The 12225-nt window shown below is 42.1% G+C and overlaps 1 protein-coding gene across 4 annotated transcripts in view; it reads right to left on the reverse strand.

Annotated features, from left to right (window-relative positions):
- The window catches only part of PAX3 (paired box 3), an 82457-nt gene that overhangs the window by 23509 nt on the left and 46723 nt on the right, over positions 1–12225 (reverse strand). For 2 of the 4 annotated variants that reach the window (XM_050902290.1, XM_050902291.1), the window contains exon 5: positions 4355–4560. In XM_050902290.1, the coding sequence (XP_050758247.1) occupies positions 4355–4560 (206 nt within the window). The remainder of the gene's footprint in view (positions 1–4354; positions 4561–12225) is intronic. The other 2 variants (XM_050902294.1, XM_050902295.1) reach the window with 1 other exon arrangement.

Consider the following 12225-nt stretch of genomic DNA (forward strand, 5'->3'; position numbering starts at 1 on the left):
TTTTTGGCACAGGTCCTCCCTCCCCCATGATTTTCCCAGTGAATGTGTTTCACTGTTGGCTACTGAGGAGAGACTATCAAAGCTGAGACACTGGACTTCAGAGCTTTCAAACCTTACTACTAGCTTAAGAGTCATAATTTCTTCTCTTACCTTTCCCCCCCACTATCTTCTTCTCCAAACCATCTCTTCCCCTCCCTGTACCACAGTGAAACAAAGAAAACAATATGCAAGCACAGCACTTAAAAAAAAAAGTTTTTATCATTTTTCTTCCAGCTGCTCAAGACTTCTGAGCTCTTGGGACTTCTTTTATTTGCTGAGGTTGTACAAAAGCCTACAAGCTGATTACAAGTTTGACATGGGAACATTCAACCCCATCCTAGTAGCCTGGAGAGATCTGTCTGAATTTTCAGACATGCTCTTTTGTTAAACAATATTTTTCTTTTTGGAAGTTTTCAAGCAAACCAATTTAAGCCTGGGATTTGGCTGAGAAGAACCTTTTCAGGACGGGGCATACTCATTTTTCAGAATTCTTCCTCACTTCCCTTGCTTTTTCACCATTATTCATGGACTAAAAGAGTCCAAACAAGTTTCTCCCGTTGCCTTTTGGGGTTAAAGAGGAAGGCTGTGTGCCAGCCGCTTCTCAGCAGGACCTCCTGCCCCACACGATCCCATACAGCTGGGGGCACATCCTCAATATGGTCCAACACGCAAGTCTCACGCGTCACATTTCTGATAATTTGGGAGGCCTGCCTTCAACGCACAGCCCAAAAAGATTTGTCTGACTGGCCCAGCCCCCATCAGCCAAGGCAGGCTCCTGGCCCTCCGCCTGCCACGGGACAAACCTGAACCTTGTTTAAAAATCCTTCACCAAAAGATTGAAGTAAACACCTCCCACCATCAATCTGAAACAGGCTCCAAGCTGCTGCCAAAGTTCACCCAGTTCATCCAGGTCTAAAAACAAGCCTGATGTGGGAATCAAAAGGTGGCCAGAAAAGATGCTACCCACTTCATTCCTCATGCGCTATTTGTTACAGAAACCATAACCACACTGCTCTGAAGCTCAGAAAGAGCCTTTGATCTTTATCTACACCGGGGAAAATTTCATTTTTAGAATTCACCTTCAGATTGAGTCAGTAAAAATAGGCCACGGACCTTAAGGGCCTGCACTGCAACTTAATGATGGTTTTAATGAGGTTTTCAACTGGACCAGTAAAGCACTGCATGGTTGTGATTTTTACTCACAATATGTGGATCTTTAACCTCACATTCCCAGGGTATTACTACTGGGTTTTTTTAATGAAGGGTCATCCTTTGGGACTCATGTTTCTGAATTGTATCTGATGAATGCACAAGACCAAAGAACTTTCCCCTTCCTGCTGCATCTAACATGCAGAGAAGAGCCAGGTGCCTTTGGAAGAGGCAGCAGAAGAGACTGTCCTGGCTCCACACCACATCTAGGCTCAAACATGGAGGAGAAAGACTGAACAGTCCTTGAGTGGAAAAGCGCTGCAGGAGGAATTGCAGGCTGCATTTTAACTCCTTATTACACCCAGTGCTGAAGTATTTGCAATGATTATAGTTACACATCTCATGACTCTTGCAATGTGGAGTTTGTCCCAACACTTCTTTCCCCAAAAGCCTTTCCTGTCCCCATGATTAAGTACACAAATAACATTCACAGTGTAAAGTCTGTTTTCAGCTGCTTGTAGCCCTCAAAAAATTCCCCTTTCAGGCTGAAATGTTCTAAGTTTGATCTCAGCCCAGAGGCGACTTTTTTTTCCCCACCTCCAACCAACCAGCTTAGAAACATGCATTTGGTTACGCTTCAACAGTGGGAAAGTGAGAAAATAGATGGTTTGGCGGTTTAAGACTCTTCCTTTCACAAGTGTTCAGAGACCGCCTCGGGGAATAGAAGGAGAGGGGAAGCACGGGGGCGGCAGGGTAGAAAAAACAAAACATGAGATGCAAGCGCTACATGGAGGGACTGAGGGAATAGCAAGATTGGTCCAGTTGTAATCAATTAAATAACTTCCTAGGCAATGTAAAACAACTCTACGAAATTGGACCTTACAGCTCCAAAGAAAAAAAGAATTTTCTGGGCTCAGCCGGACTCAGGCTGCAAAGAGCCAGCTCTTTTAGATGACGCTTGATCGGGAAGCAGTCAAAGAGATCTTTGTATATATATCCATATAAAATTTGGTATCTCTGATATCTGTCGTATTGTTACCAAAAAAGGAGTGTGACTAAGAAAGCTTGAATGCTACATCAGTATGGCTATCCAGCCCTCTCAGCCTCAAGTCTCTTAGGGTTATTTTCTTTTCACAGGTCATCTTTTATTTCATGCCCATCATAGGTGGCTATTTTAAGGGGTTATAGAGAGGTGCTGAATGCTGATAAGGCAAATCCTGTATCCCTTAATCCACTGCTAAATCACTCTGCCAGCCTTCAAGGGTACCAGACAGATGGAGTGCACTAGGAAACTGCCCACAGGCAGGTTACTTCAACCCCAGCTCATCTTTAATCCAGAAAGGTTTTTGTTCTGGTATTTTAATCACTGATGGACTAGAAACTTTCTTCCATGCTGGGTTAGGTGAAATACCCATGTCAGAGGTACTGGGGAATTCATGAGGCTGTAGATCATAGGAGTGGTGTGAGACAGGATGCATCTCAAGGGAACCAAGGAAGCCATAAGGAATGTAAAAAGTCACAGGGTTAAAGCCACATTAAGACAGCTGTTATGTTAATGAGAGTTCTGCTTTTCTTCTGGCTGTGGGTCATTGATTTAGAAAAACATGAACAAGGTCTTTTTCATTTTATCGTATTTTTCCACTAAAGCTAACATAGCCCAAAACATCATATCCTAGATCCCATTCATCTTGCTAACAGAACTTGTGTAGGAAGTTATCTTTGTTACGTTTGTGCATGGATGATTCCCAGGGCTTGATTTGGTCTTACCTGGCCCAAGTCTATATATGAAGCTGTTTTGCAAGCATTTCACTTCGTAAACATGTTAAGAAAGGAATCATGCACCACTGAGTTTGCCTTCCAGACAAATTCATCCATACATCTGATTTTCTCTCAGTCATAACAAACACTTACAAGAAATATGGTGTGAAGTCTTCTGCAAAAACATTTACCAGTAAAACTGAAAAAGTCTGGACCTTTCAAGACAGATACTCAATAATACAGCCATGCTGCAATAGGCATGCTTGTCTTGAAGTCAGAGGGATATTTTGTATTGCTTAATTCAGTTTGCAGAGTTTGAATGCCTCAGGCTGAGCTTCAAAGGTCAAAACATAAAAACAGTTTCACCAAAGCAACCAAATTCACCTGTATCCTTGGTTAGACCACAAGTTACCGCTTGTTTCTCTTCCTTGGTTAGATCACAAGCTACAACATTTTGCTTGTCACCCAACCGCACATTTGCTTATGAACACTTGCAACTCAGACTGATTTAAATTGGGTGTGCTTTTCCAAATGACTCTTAGATGTCAAGTAGGGAAAGAACAGCAGAGTATTCTGCCCGCGGTATTAAACATTTCACAGGACATGCTTCTTCACCGTGAAACAGAGTAAGGCCTAGTCTGAACCTGAACTCTGGGGTGCATTTTATTCCAGGATTATTTGGCTGCTATTTGCTGTTTATTGGACATCTGAAAATCCAGGTTCATGCTTTTTTTTTTAATTTAAATCAACTCCATGATTTACTTCTCCAGCACATTAGCTTGTTTTAGACAATCCAGATCTACATGAAGTTGCGAAGACCTAACAGTTATTTGAGGGTTTATTTTCTTTTGAATTAAACTGACAGTGGGGATAAGAGCTATTACAAGGTTTAAATCAAGTCAACTTCAAAAGCTAACCTGAAAAGTAAACTGTAGATACTGCACCAGTAACCTTGTTCACTTGCATGGCTCTATAGACACATTGTCCTTTTTAAAATGTTTTCCCCTCCTCTGTTAATGCCTGAAAGACCCAAACAACAACAGATGAAATCAGTTAAATAACTATAAACTGGCGCAACAGCTGACTTGATTACATGCAGTGTGCCGTCAAACGCATAAAACAAACAAACTGGGATAATAGACCTTCTTCTCCAAAGGCTCAGTATTATATTCATGGTAGGTATTAATCTCCCCAATTACTGGGGAAAACACAGAATTCTTTTCAAAGCAGTTGTCTTAAACAGGTGGAAAACCAATGTCCATGTACAGATGCAAAACCCTGTAAGGTTGTAAACAACTTAGCTTCACATTTTTCTTCTACCCCAGAGTAGGATCACATAAGAATATAAAAGGACCGGCATGCTAACAGAAAAGAAAATTCCCTTTGTTCGGCAGCTTTAAATACATACCTGGACGCGAGCCTCTGTGAGTTTGGCTCTTTGTGCAAGTTCTTCCCTAGTATAAATATCAGGGTAGTGTGTCCTCTCAAAAGCTCTTTCCAGCTCTTCCAGTTGCTCTGCTGTGAAGGTTGTCCTGCTGCGACGCTGCTTTCTTTTTAAAGGTAAATCTGGTTCAGAATCTATGTCAGAGCCTTCATCAGACTGGGGTGCTGATGCTCAAAAAAGAAAAAAAATGAAAGACAAAAATTAGCTTTAGTTGAGGGGGGAAAAAAAGCAAAATATTGCATCAATTGATGATATCCTTTTATATGGAAAAGCTGCTTTTTCCCCATGACTCAGAACTGAGTAGGTAAACTTCAAAAAAGCAAAAAAGTGAGAAACAAATCAGAGTTAAATGTTACATTGTGCAAATGTGCTCAAACAAATAAAGAATTGTGAAAAGTTCAACTACAAGTTTAGCACCTTTTCCTGGCCCAAGAATATTTAAGGACCTCTGGAGATCTTTTTGAGTAAATGAATTATTCAATTTCTTTGTTTAACCCCTCCAGCAGTTTGCAAGTGTTTTAAAAAACTTGAGCAGTACTGCTTAGTCCCAAACAATCAGACAAGCAATACGGCCTTGTTCCTTTCCCCGAACAAGTGAACAGATAAAAATATTTGTCATACCAGTGTGCACATTGTAACTTAAACATTCCGACTCTATAGACACATGTCCATGAGACCTTTCCTAGAAATCCATCACTAAAACCTTAGTGCTGAAATGGTTATGGAAGTGATTAAAAAGGTATGGGAAGCGCTATTGAAGAAATTAATTCTCATACACAATCAAATATTTACTTCATGTCATGTGTATTATTTGTCCTACATTCTAAACAGTATTTTATACGTTTGTGTTAGTATATCTCAGCACATTTAAACATTCCCACTCGTTTGCAACTTACTTGCCTGTCTTAGGATCACCTAACATAACCTTAGGACAGGCCAGACATGTATTAATATTAAAAAAAAAAAATTTGAGACGCACATTGCACAGAGAAGTCCTGTAAGAATAGCTCAGAGCAATAGTTTGACTTGACTGTTCCAGTTACTAAAGCAAGGAGATTCCAGCATATGTGATGACCAGAGCTGAAATACACAGATTGCATGCTTCCTTCGCCTAAGGTTTCATCTTTATTCCTCCTAACCTTGGGAGGTTTTCCAGCACAGAGCATGGTTACATGCAGATGTGCTGATGCTCAGCCTCCAGGCAACAGTCCAGGATGTGACTGCAAAACAGCCAGAATGTGTTGGACCAAAGGCCCCTCACACCACACCCCGAGTCGGTACTTAAGGAAAGTTGGCACTTAAGGGAAGTTGGCACGAAACAGGCCACGTACAGCACGTCCATGACCCAGGAAGGGGCTACCAACTCTTGTAATCAGCAGTTAAAAGAGCAATCAGAACCAAAACTCCTTCTGGGTTTCATGGACGTGGAGAGAGTGAGATCACACACACACACAGCGCCAGCTCCTGGCATCATTCCTTGTTTCTCCCGTGCTCCCTGGCAATCAAGTGAACTCCAGCTACAGCTCAGCCACAGCTGAACCCATAGCTATAGCTGTGAAGGCAGCAAAGCCTCTTCCAGTACCTGAGCACATTCTCTTTCTCCAAACAGTAATGAACCAAAAAGGTAGACTTCCGAAGCCAGTCTTCACTTGCATAAGCCGCTGACCCAGGCAACAAGCATTCCTTCTTGCCTGAGTCTTCAAGGGAAACCACCTAAAGAGGGCAGACACTCCCCAGTGATGCTGAAACCGCTTGTTCAACTGAAATACAAGCATTGCTTCTACTACTTCAATACTGCCAAATAAATTATTGATATAGACACTGATTTAAAATAATCTTCTTAACGTGATTTATTTGGAAGTAACTGAGAACAGAAAGCCAAAAAGAAATCACTGTTTCTCAAGCTCCAGCTAAAACCCCCCGCCATGTTAATTTCTAGCTATCTTACATTTCCAATTTCACTCAAGCTGTTTGAACTAAATACACCTAATCTGTTTACTTAGTCTTACAGCATGAGAAAGAAAGTGCTTTTTCAGACAATTCACCTGAAGAGTTTATGAATTTCTGCATACCAAAAAAAGAACAATTACTGCTAGACCGGAGGCTCTTACGTGAAAGCTATCTTCATTGTCCAGACACCATCAATATCTTGGACCCAACATGCACAGGACATCAGGAGAAGCTCCCATAGAGCTCAGCATCAATGTACTGTGAAAACATCCAACTCGCAGAGTCTCTTACTTGCATGGAAGTTTTGCCCCAAGTAAAACTGGATTAAGCTGTTCTGGTTCTCGAGAATATTGTCCTTGGGAACAAAGGGAAATCAGCACAAACATCCTATGCCAAACAGTTCAAGTTCATTCCTTATTAAACAGGCAATCTAGGGTACCCCAAAATGAACAGAACGCATTGTCTGAATTAGTGAAAAATCCCAAGTCTTCTCAGTTGGGGTCCCAAGTGACACCTGCCTTCCTCAGCAACTGCCAAGTTACAACCCTCCAGGATGGCTTCACGCTGCTGTTCAAGAATAAAAAGAAACACAGGATATTTAAAATATAGTTTCCCTATGTTAGCCTCAGATACAGATCACCCGCCTTAAGCAGAAGAGCTATTGCTGACTAGCTAGACTAGTGGAGGAGAGCACACCAGCCATGCTAGCAGGGTCATATTGGCTAGCACTGCACTCTGACCATACCTGATGTGGTAAGATCTGAAACAGAGCTCAGGAAGGTCCCATTTCGAGACAACTTCTCTGACAAAACTTGCCTTTGATTGTGTATGATGAGGTTTTTTTTAAAGAAAAAAAAAAAAAAAAAGGTCAAATCCCCAGATCTCGGGAACTCTTTCAATACTCACTCTCAGACTCTACACGTATGTATGGAACTTCTCCAAACATCTACATATATGCCTATAAAAAGCCAGCTTAAACTGTGCCCTTTAAAGTGGATATTTATCACTAAATTTCTGAAGTTACTTCCCACCCAGCTGGTGGGGGAATTATCAGGAGACCTACAATGATCTTTCTAAAACTGTTTTATAAAGACTTAGCAAAATCTTGTGATGTTTCCCTGCACCTTGCATTCATGCAGCAATGTGAATGCAGAACTAAAACACTGACTTAATTTCATTTTTAGCTTTACATTTCTTTAAGCAGTATACAAAAGGCACAAAGCTAAACCAATCAGAAAAAACTGAAGTATCTAAGAGACCAGAACAATACATCTAATCAAATGCAAATATTTAGAAAGTCATAAAATTAAAGAAGGGAGAAAACATATGTCAAATGAAGTGGCTTTCATATCTATCTGATTTCATTCGTGTTACCCTTCGCCAGGCCTGGCTGCTATGTGCAGCTTTACTGAAAACATTGAGTTCCTTTGTCTTGTCTGATCTGCAATATTAAAATCAGACAAATGTAATCTCAAATGATAGCTACAGGCCTGTACTACAAACTGCACTATTTTTATTTTTTACAAAGTCTTCTTAAATATTATTAGTTTCAAGGAAGTTTTTATTCTTATTTTTTTTCCTATTAAAATACCATTATTAGACTTTTATATAGGCGAGAAGCCAATCAGAGTATTGACTAAGCGCATAAATTGGACACACCTCAGCCTTTAAAAAAGCAGTATATTTTATATATGCTCAATAGCCATAGCATATTGCCCTTTTGCTAAGCAGTAATCTGTTTCACTACTGGATCCACCAACTTTCATGATATAAAAAGATACTATTCAGCACAGGTAAAGGTGGTCAGATTTTAGCTGGGTTATTTCTATCTCCATCACCTCCACAGACACACAACACACATCGCTAACCTTTACAGTTGTCCTAATGATCTTAATACTCCAGCCCCTCAAGCTATAAATAGGAGAAAGAAGGAGACTCACCAGTGCCCTGGGAGATCCCCAGCCAGACCCCTCGGGATCACTGGTACCCCCCTTACTGCACAGCTCAAAATGGGAGAGGCAGCCAAAAGCACTACCAGTAGCTGAGCCATGAAGTTTAATTAAACAAGGAATTACAGAATTAAAGAGCAATTATTTGTCCCTTAACCCCTCATGACCTGTCTGGTGGCCTGAGGAAATGCTGCATGCCGGTTATCACCACGATATGCAAAAAACCTCTGCCCAGTGCCGTAGGCATTCGGTCACCTGGAGCTCTGCAACGATCCCTTTTCCAAACACCGTAAATAGACACGTCAGGGCAAAAAAAATGAACAACAAAATAACGCACAAGAGGTCATTCTGTGGGTTGTTCTTCCTCTCAGCAAGAGATTTCATTTGAATAATTAAATAACAAAAACATGACAACCATTTAAAACCCATACATTACAGCTGCAGCACAGCGCACCTGACAAACGCAGGCAGAGAGGTTATCTTTCTGCGACCTGCGAAGGCACAACCTCTCTGGTAATCCTTCAGTCACTGTGAAATTTTTTAATAAAATATTATGCAGCCTCTTCCTCTAAGTGTAACAGCCTAGGGTCTGCCCTAAATAAATTCTGTTTAGCCACAGATCTCGCTAAAATAAGACCAAAAACACCAATATACCAAAGGCCAGGGAGGGTTCTGGTGGCGGTTTTGCTAGCTGCCCTCCCCGGATCTTCTCATTTCTTTATTTATGCAAGATTAATTTCACAGGCTCTCCCCCTCGTGCCGTATCTCTATTACTTAAGGCTGCGGCCGCGGCATCCCCAGCTTTGGGGCTAACCAGGGCGTTCTGCACCGGGAGGCAGCGGGTATCGCAGGGCTGCCAACGGCCGTCTGATCCCCGGCAGCCTTTCATGCCCAAAGAGATGCGAGTGACCTCCCTCATGTTTACTCGGGTGCACGCAAGGAGGAGTGCAACAGGGCTGCTACCCCCACACAGACCCACAGTAAATGACAAATGACACTTTCTCTTTGTGATTTTTGTTGACTTATTTGGAGGCTTTTGTTGGGTCTTAAGAAATGGCCTGTGGCTGAGGCCTATTCGACCGATTTCCACGCTCCATCTGTGGTATCCATCAGCAGGGCCTTTGCCCGCATTCAGGGCTCTGACACCTGCCTGCCAGGATGCGGGAGGCACAAAGGAGGCTGCCGCGGACGCGAGGGGGGCGGTGGGCCGGGGAGGGCAGCCAGGGTGAAGGGGATGCACCGCAGGGGTTAATCCAAGCTACCCCCTCCCCAAACCTCAGCACCTGGAGGCATCCCTCCAAGACTGCCTCTTCCTGCCAGAGGTAAGGGGGCTCATACGCAACCCTCCATCATATTGTAGATGAATTAACGAGGAAAGGGACGGAGAGAGGGAAAAACCATCCCAGGATGTGGGCCGTCAGTCACCCCAGGCACTCGCTAAATAAACCTCCGGGCCTGGCTTGCTGCAAGGGCTGGGAGCAGCCGTAGGTGGCCAGCAGCGCATTCCTCCCTGGATTCTTGTTTGTGTTGGGGTAGGCTTTCAGCAGCTGGCGTTTTAACAGCCGATGGACTAGAAACACATCAGGCGTCCTTTCTTTCCTCAAAGTACAGTCCACAGGAAAATAAAACGGCATCTTTATTTCCTACTAACAGCCCCCCTCTCTCCTCCCCTCTAAGCAGTCCCGCTTAGGGGCAGGCTTATATTTGCATACAACATATAATGAAGACTCTGGAGCCGACCGACTACCTCCCTCCCAGAGCATCAGCCCTTCATTTTGCTGTATCTGCCTGGGGAAATGCGACACCAGGCTCCCCTCTGTCCTCCTCCCAAAACCTCACTCTCACAGCAAGAAGCCATTAAAAAGAAAATACGCCCTGCCAGGTCCGTGCTAATCAAAACAGGACAAATAAACTCTGACACTCAACAACTCCCCGAGTGCCCACAGCCCTGAGTGGAGACTACAGATTAGTTATGAACATGGAAGGCAGCGGGGGACGAGCTCAGGGGGTCTGGAGTCACCCCTCAGCCACCTGTGAGCTGTTTAAGACACCACAACTGAACGCCATGTTTATCTAAGATAATGCATGCTCCAAAGATTAGAAGAGCACTCCTAAATTTTACGTTGTGGTGCTCCCACCAAAGCACTTTTGGCAAGTTTACCAGCACTCAGAGCTGCAATTTTATCCAATTCACTGTTCACTTTCTGTGCTTCACCGTCAACGGGGGGAGAGGACAGAGGTGAGATTTGGGCTCCCCGAGTTTCACCGCGTTAGGTCACAGCCCAAAATTTGTTAGCAGTTGGACTCCTCTTCTCTGAGAGGAAAAGGAAAAGCAGATTTCAAGAAACAAAGAACAAAACAAGAAGCCACAAAAGATTTCTCAGTGGGGTTAAGATAAAACATGCTAATGCTGCTACATGCTCCTATTTCCCTGTTAAAAGTGAAAATTTAGGATCAGCAAATGTAAGAAAGTTCTCAATCTTGCTAGAAAGTAACAGAATACCTAGTACGATGTGAAATACTCACAAGTAGTAAAATTGCTTTTAACCCTTTCTACTGGCATTTTGACTATGATATAACAAAAAACCAAGAAACAAAACCAAAAAGCAAGCCTCTGTTCCAGACATGAATATCACTCATCTAACAAGGATTAAGTCACACTTCAATTGCTCCTTTGAAAACTGCTGCTATTTGCAAAGGGCATACTTACAAAAACATTCTAAATGGCTTTTTTTAAACTCCACAGGCACTTTACAAAAGTCTGCAGTGAGAGAATGAGAGAAATGGGGAGAAAATATGTTGCTGCTTAAGTAAACTTTTTAATAAGAGTAATTAATTGGTTACTGGAACTGGAAAAGAGCAACCCCATCTCCTGTGAGCTCTAAGCTGGAAAGTCAGCAAAGAAAGGGAACAACCACCACAACAGCGATAAAAGTGATCTTGAGAGAAGTGGATGGTATTTTTATTTTGTTTGGGCTGATTCACAGAGAAATGTGCTTTGTACAGCGAAGTGAAAAGGAAAACAGTAGCTGCAGTAAAAGGAAATGGCCAACAGTGACTTTTATTTACAATTACCAAGAGACAGGCTATTATTGACCATATGTGCCACAATCGCCCTCCTTATCATGGGTTGGCCATCACGTCCATTGGGAGCTGTTAATGAACTGGGTAATTGAGCTGCTGACATGTGTTACCAAAACAAAACAATAGGAAGAAGAGACAAATGAACATTTTATTTGCCAATCAGAGTAGGTTCCGCTTTTCAGAGAGCTGTGCCTAAGTAAGTGGCTGAATACATAAAACAGTGCATTGAAGGCAAGCAGATGCATGCACAATAATGGTTAACTGACAGCCTATGGCCCATCTGTGCTTAACATTTTGTTAAAGAAATTACTTGACTTGCTAAAGAGACAAATCATACAGCTGCCCCAAGTGTTGCATTATAAGAGATAAATCATTAGCTAAACTGTTTCATGCTTAAAATGACAATGCATATTAACAGTTATGCAAGGACATTTTGTCAGCACAGCCTGATGCAGTTATAACTTAGAAAAAATGTGACAGCTCATAGCTATTCAAAGATTTCAACTTAGAAGGGAATAACAACACTGTGAAAACAATTTCACCAAACAATAGACGATTCACAGGCTCTTCTTTTTAAAAAAATATTATTTCATCATTCAAGAAAAAATTAAATATGGAAAGGAAAAAAATGGCAAGTGTCTAACTGTCCTGCACCATTAATCTGCTAGCATGTACTTCATTCAAAACCACAGAGCATCAAAAAGGAACACATTCCATTTTAAATATCAAAGACTGCATCGCCGGCACTAAGAATAAATGGCTAATTCTCAACTGTGCATGAAAGAATAAAGAATTTCTAGAGTGAAAGGAAGGGAAGAGGAAACTGCAAATACAACTACAAAAATCTCTTCT

The sequence above is a fragment of the Gymnogyps californianus genome, chromosome 10 (assembly GCF_018139145.2).
Source record: "Gymnogyps californianus isolate 813 chromosome 10, ASM1813914v2, whole genome shotgun sequence".
NCBI lineage: Eukaryota > Metazoa > Chordata > Aves > Accipitriformes > Cathartidae > Gymnogyps > Gymnogyps californianus.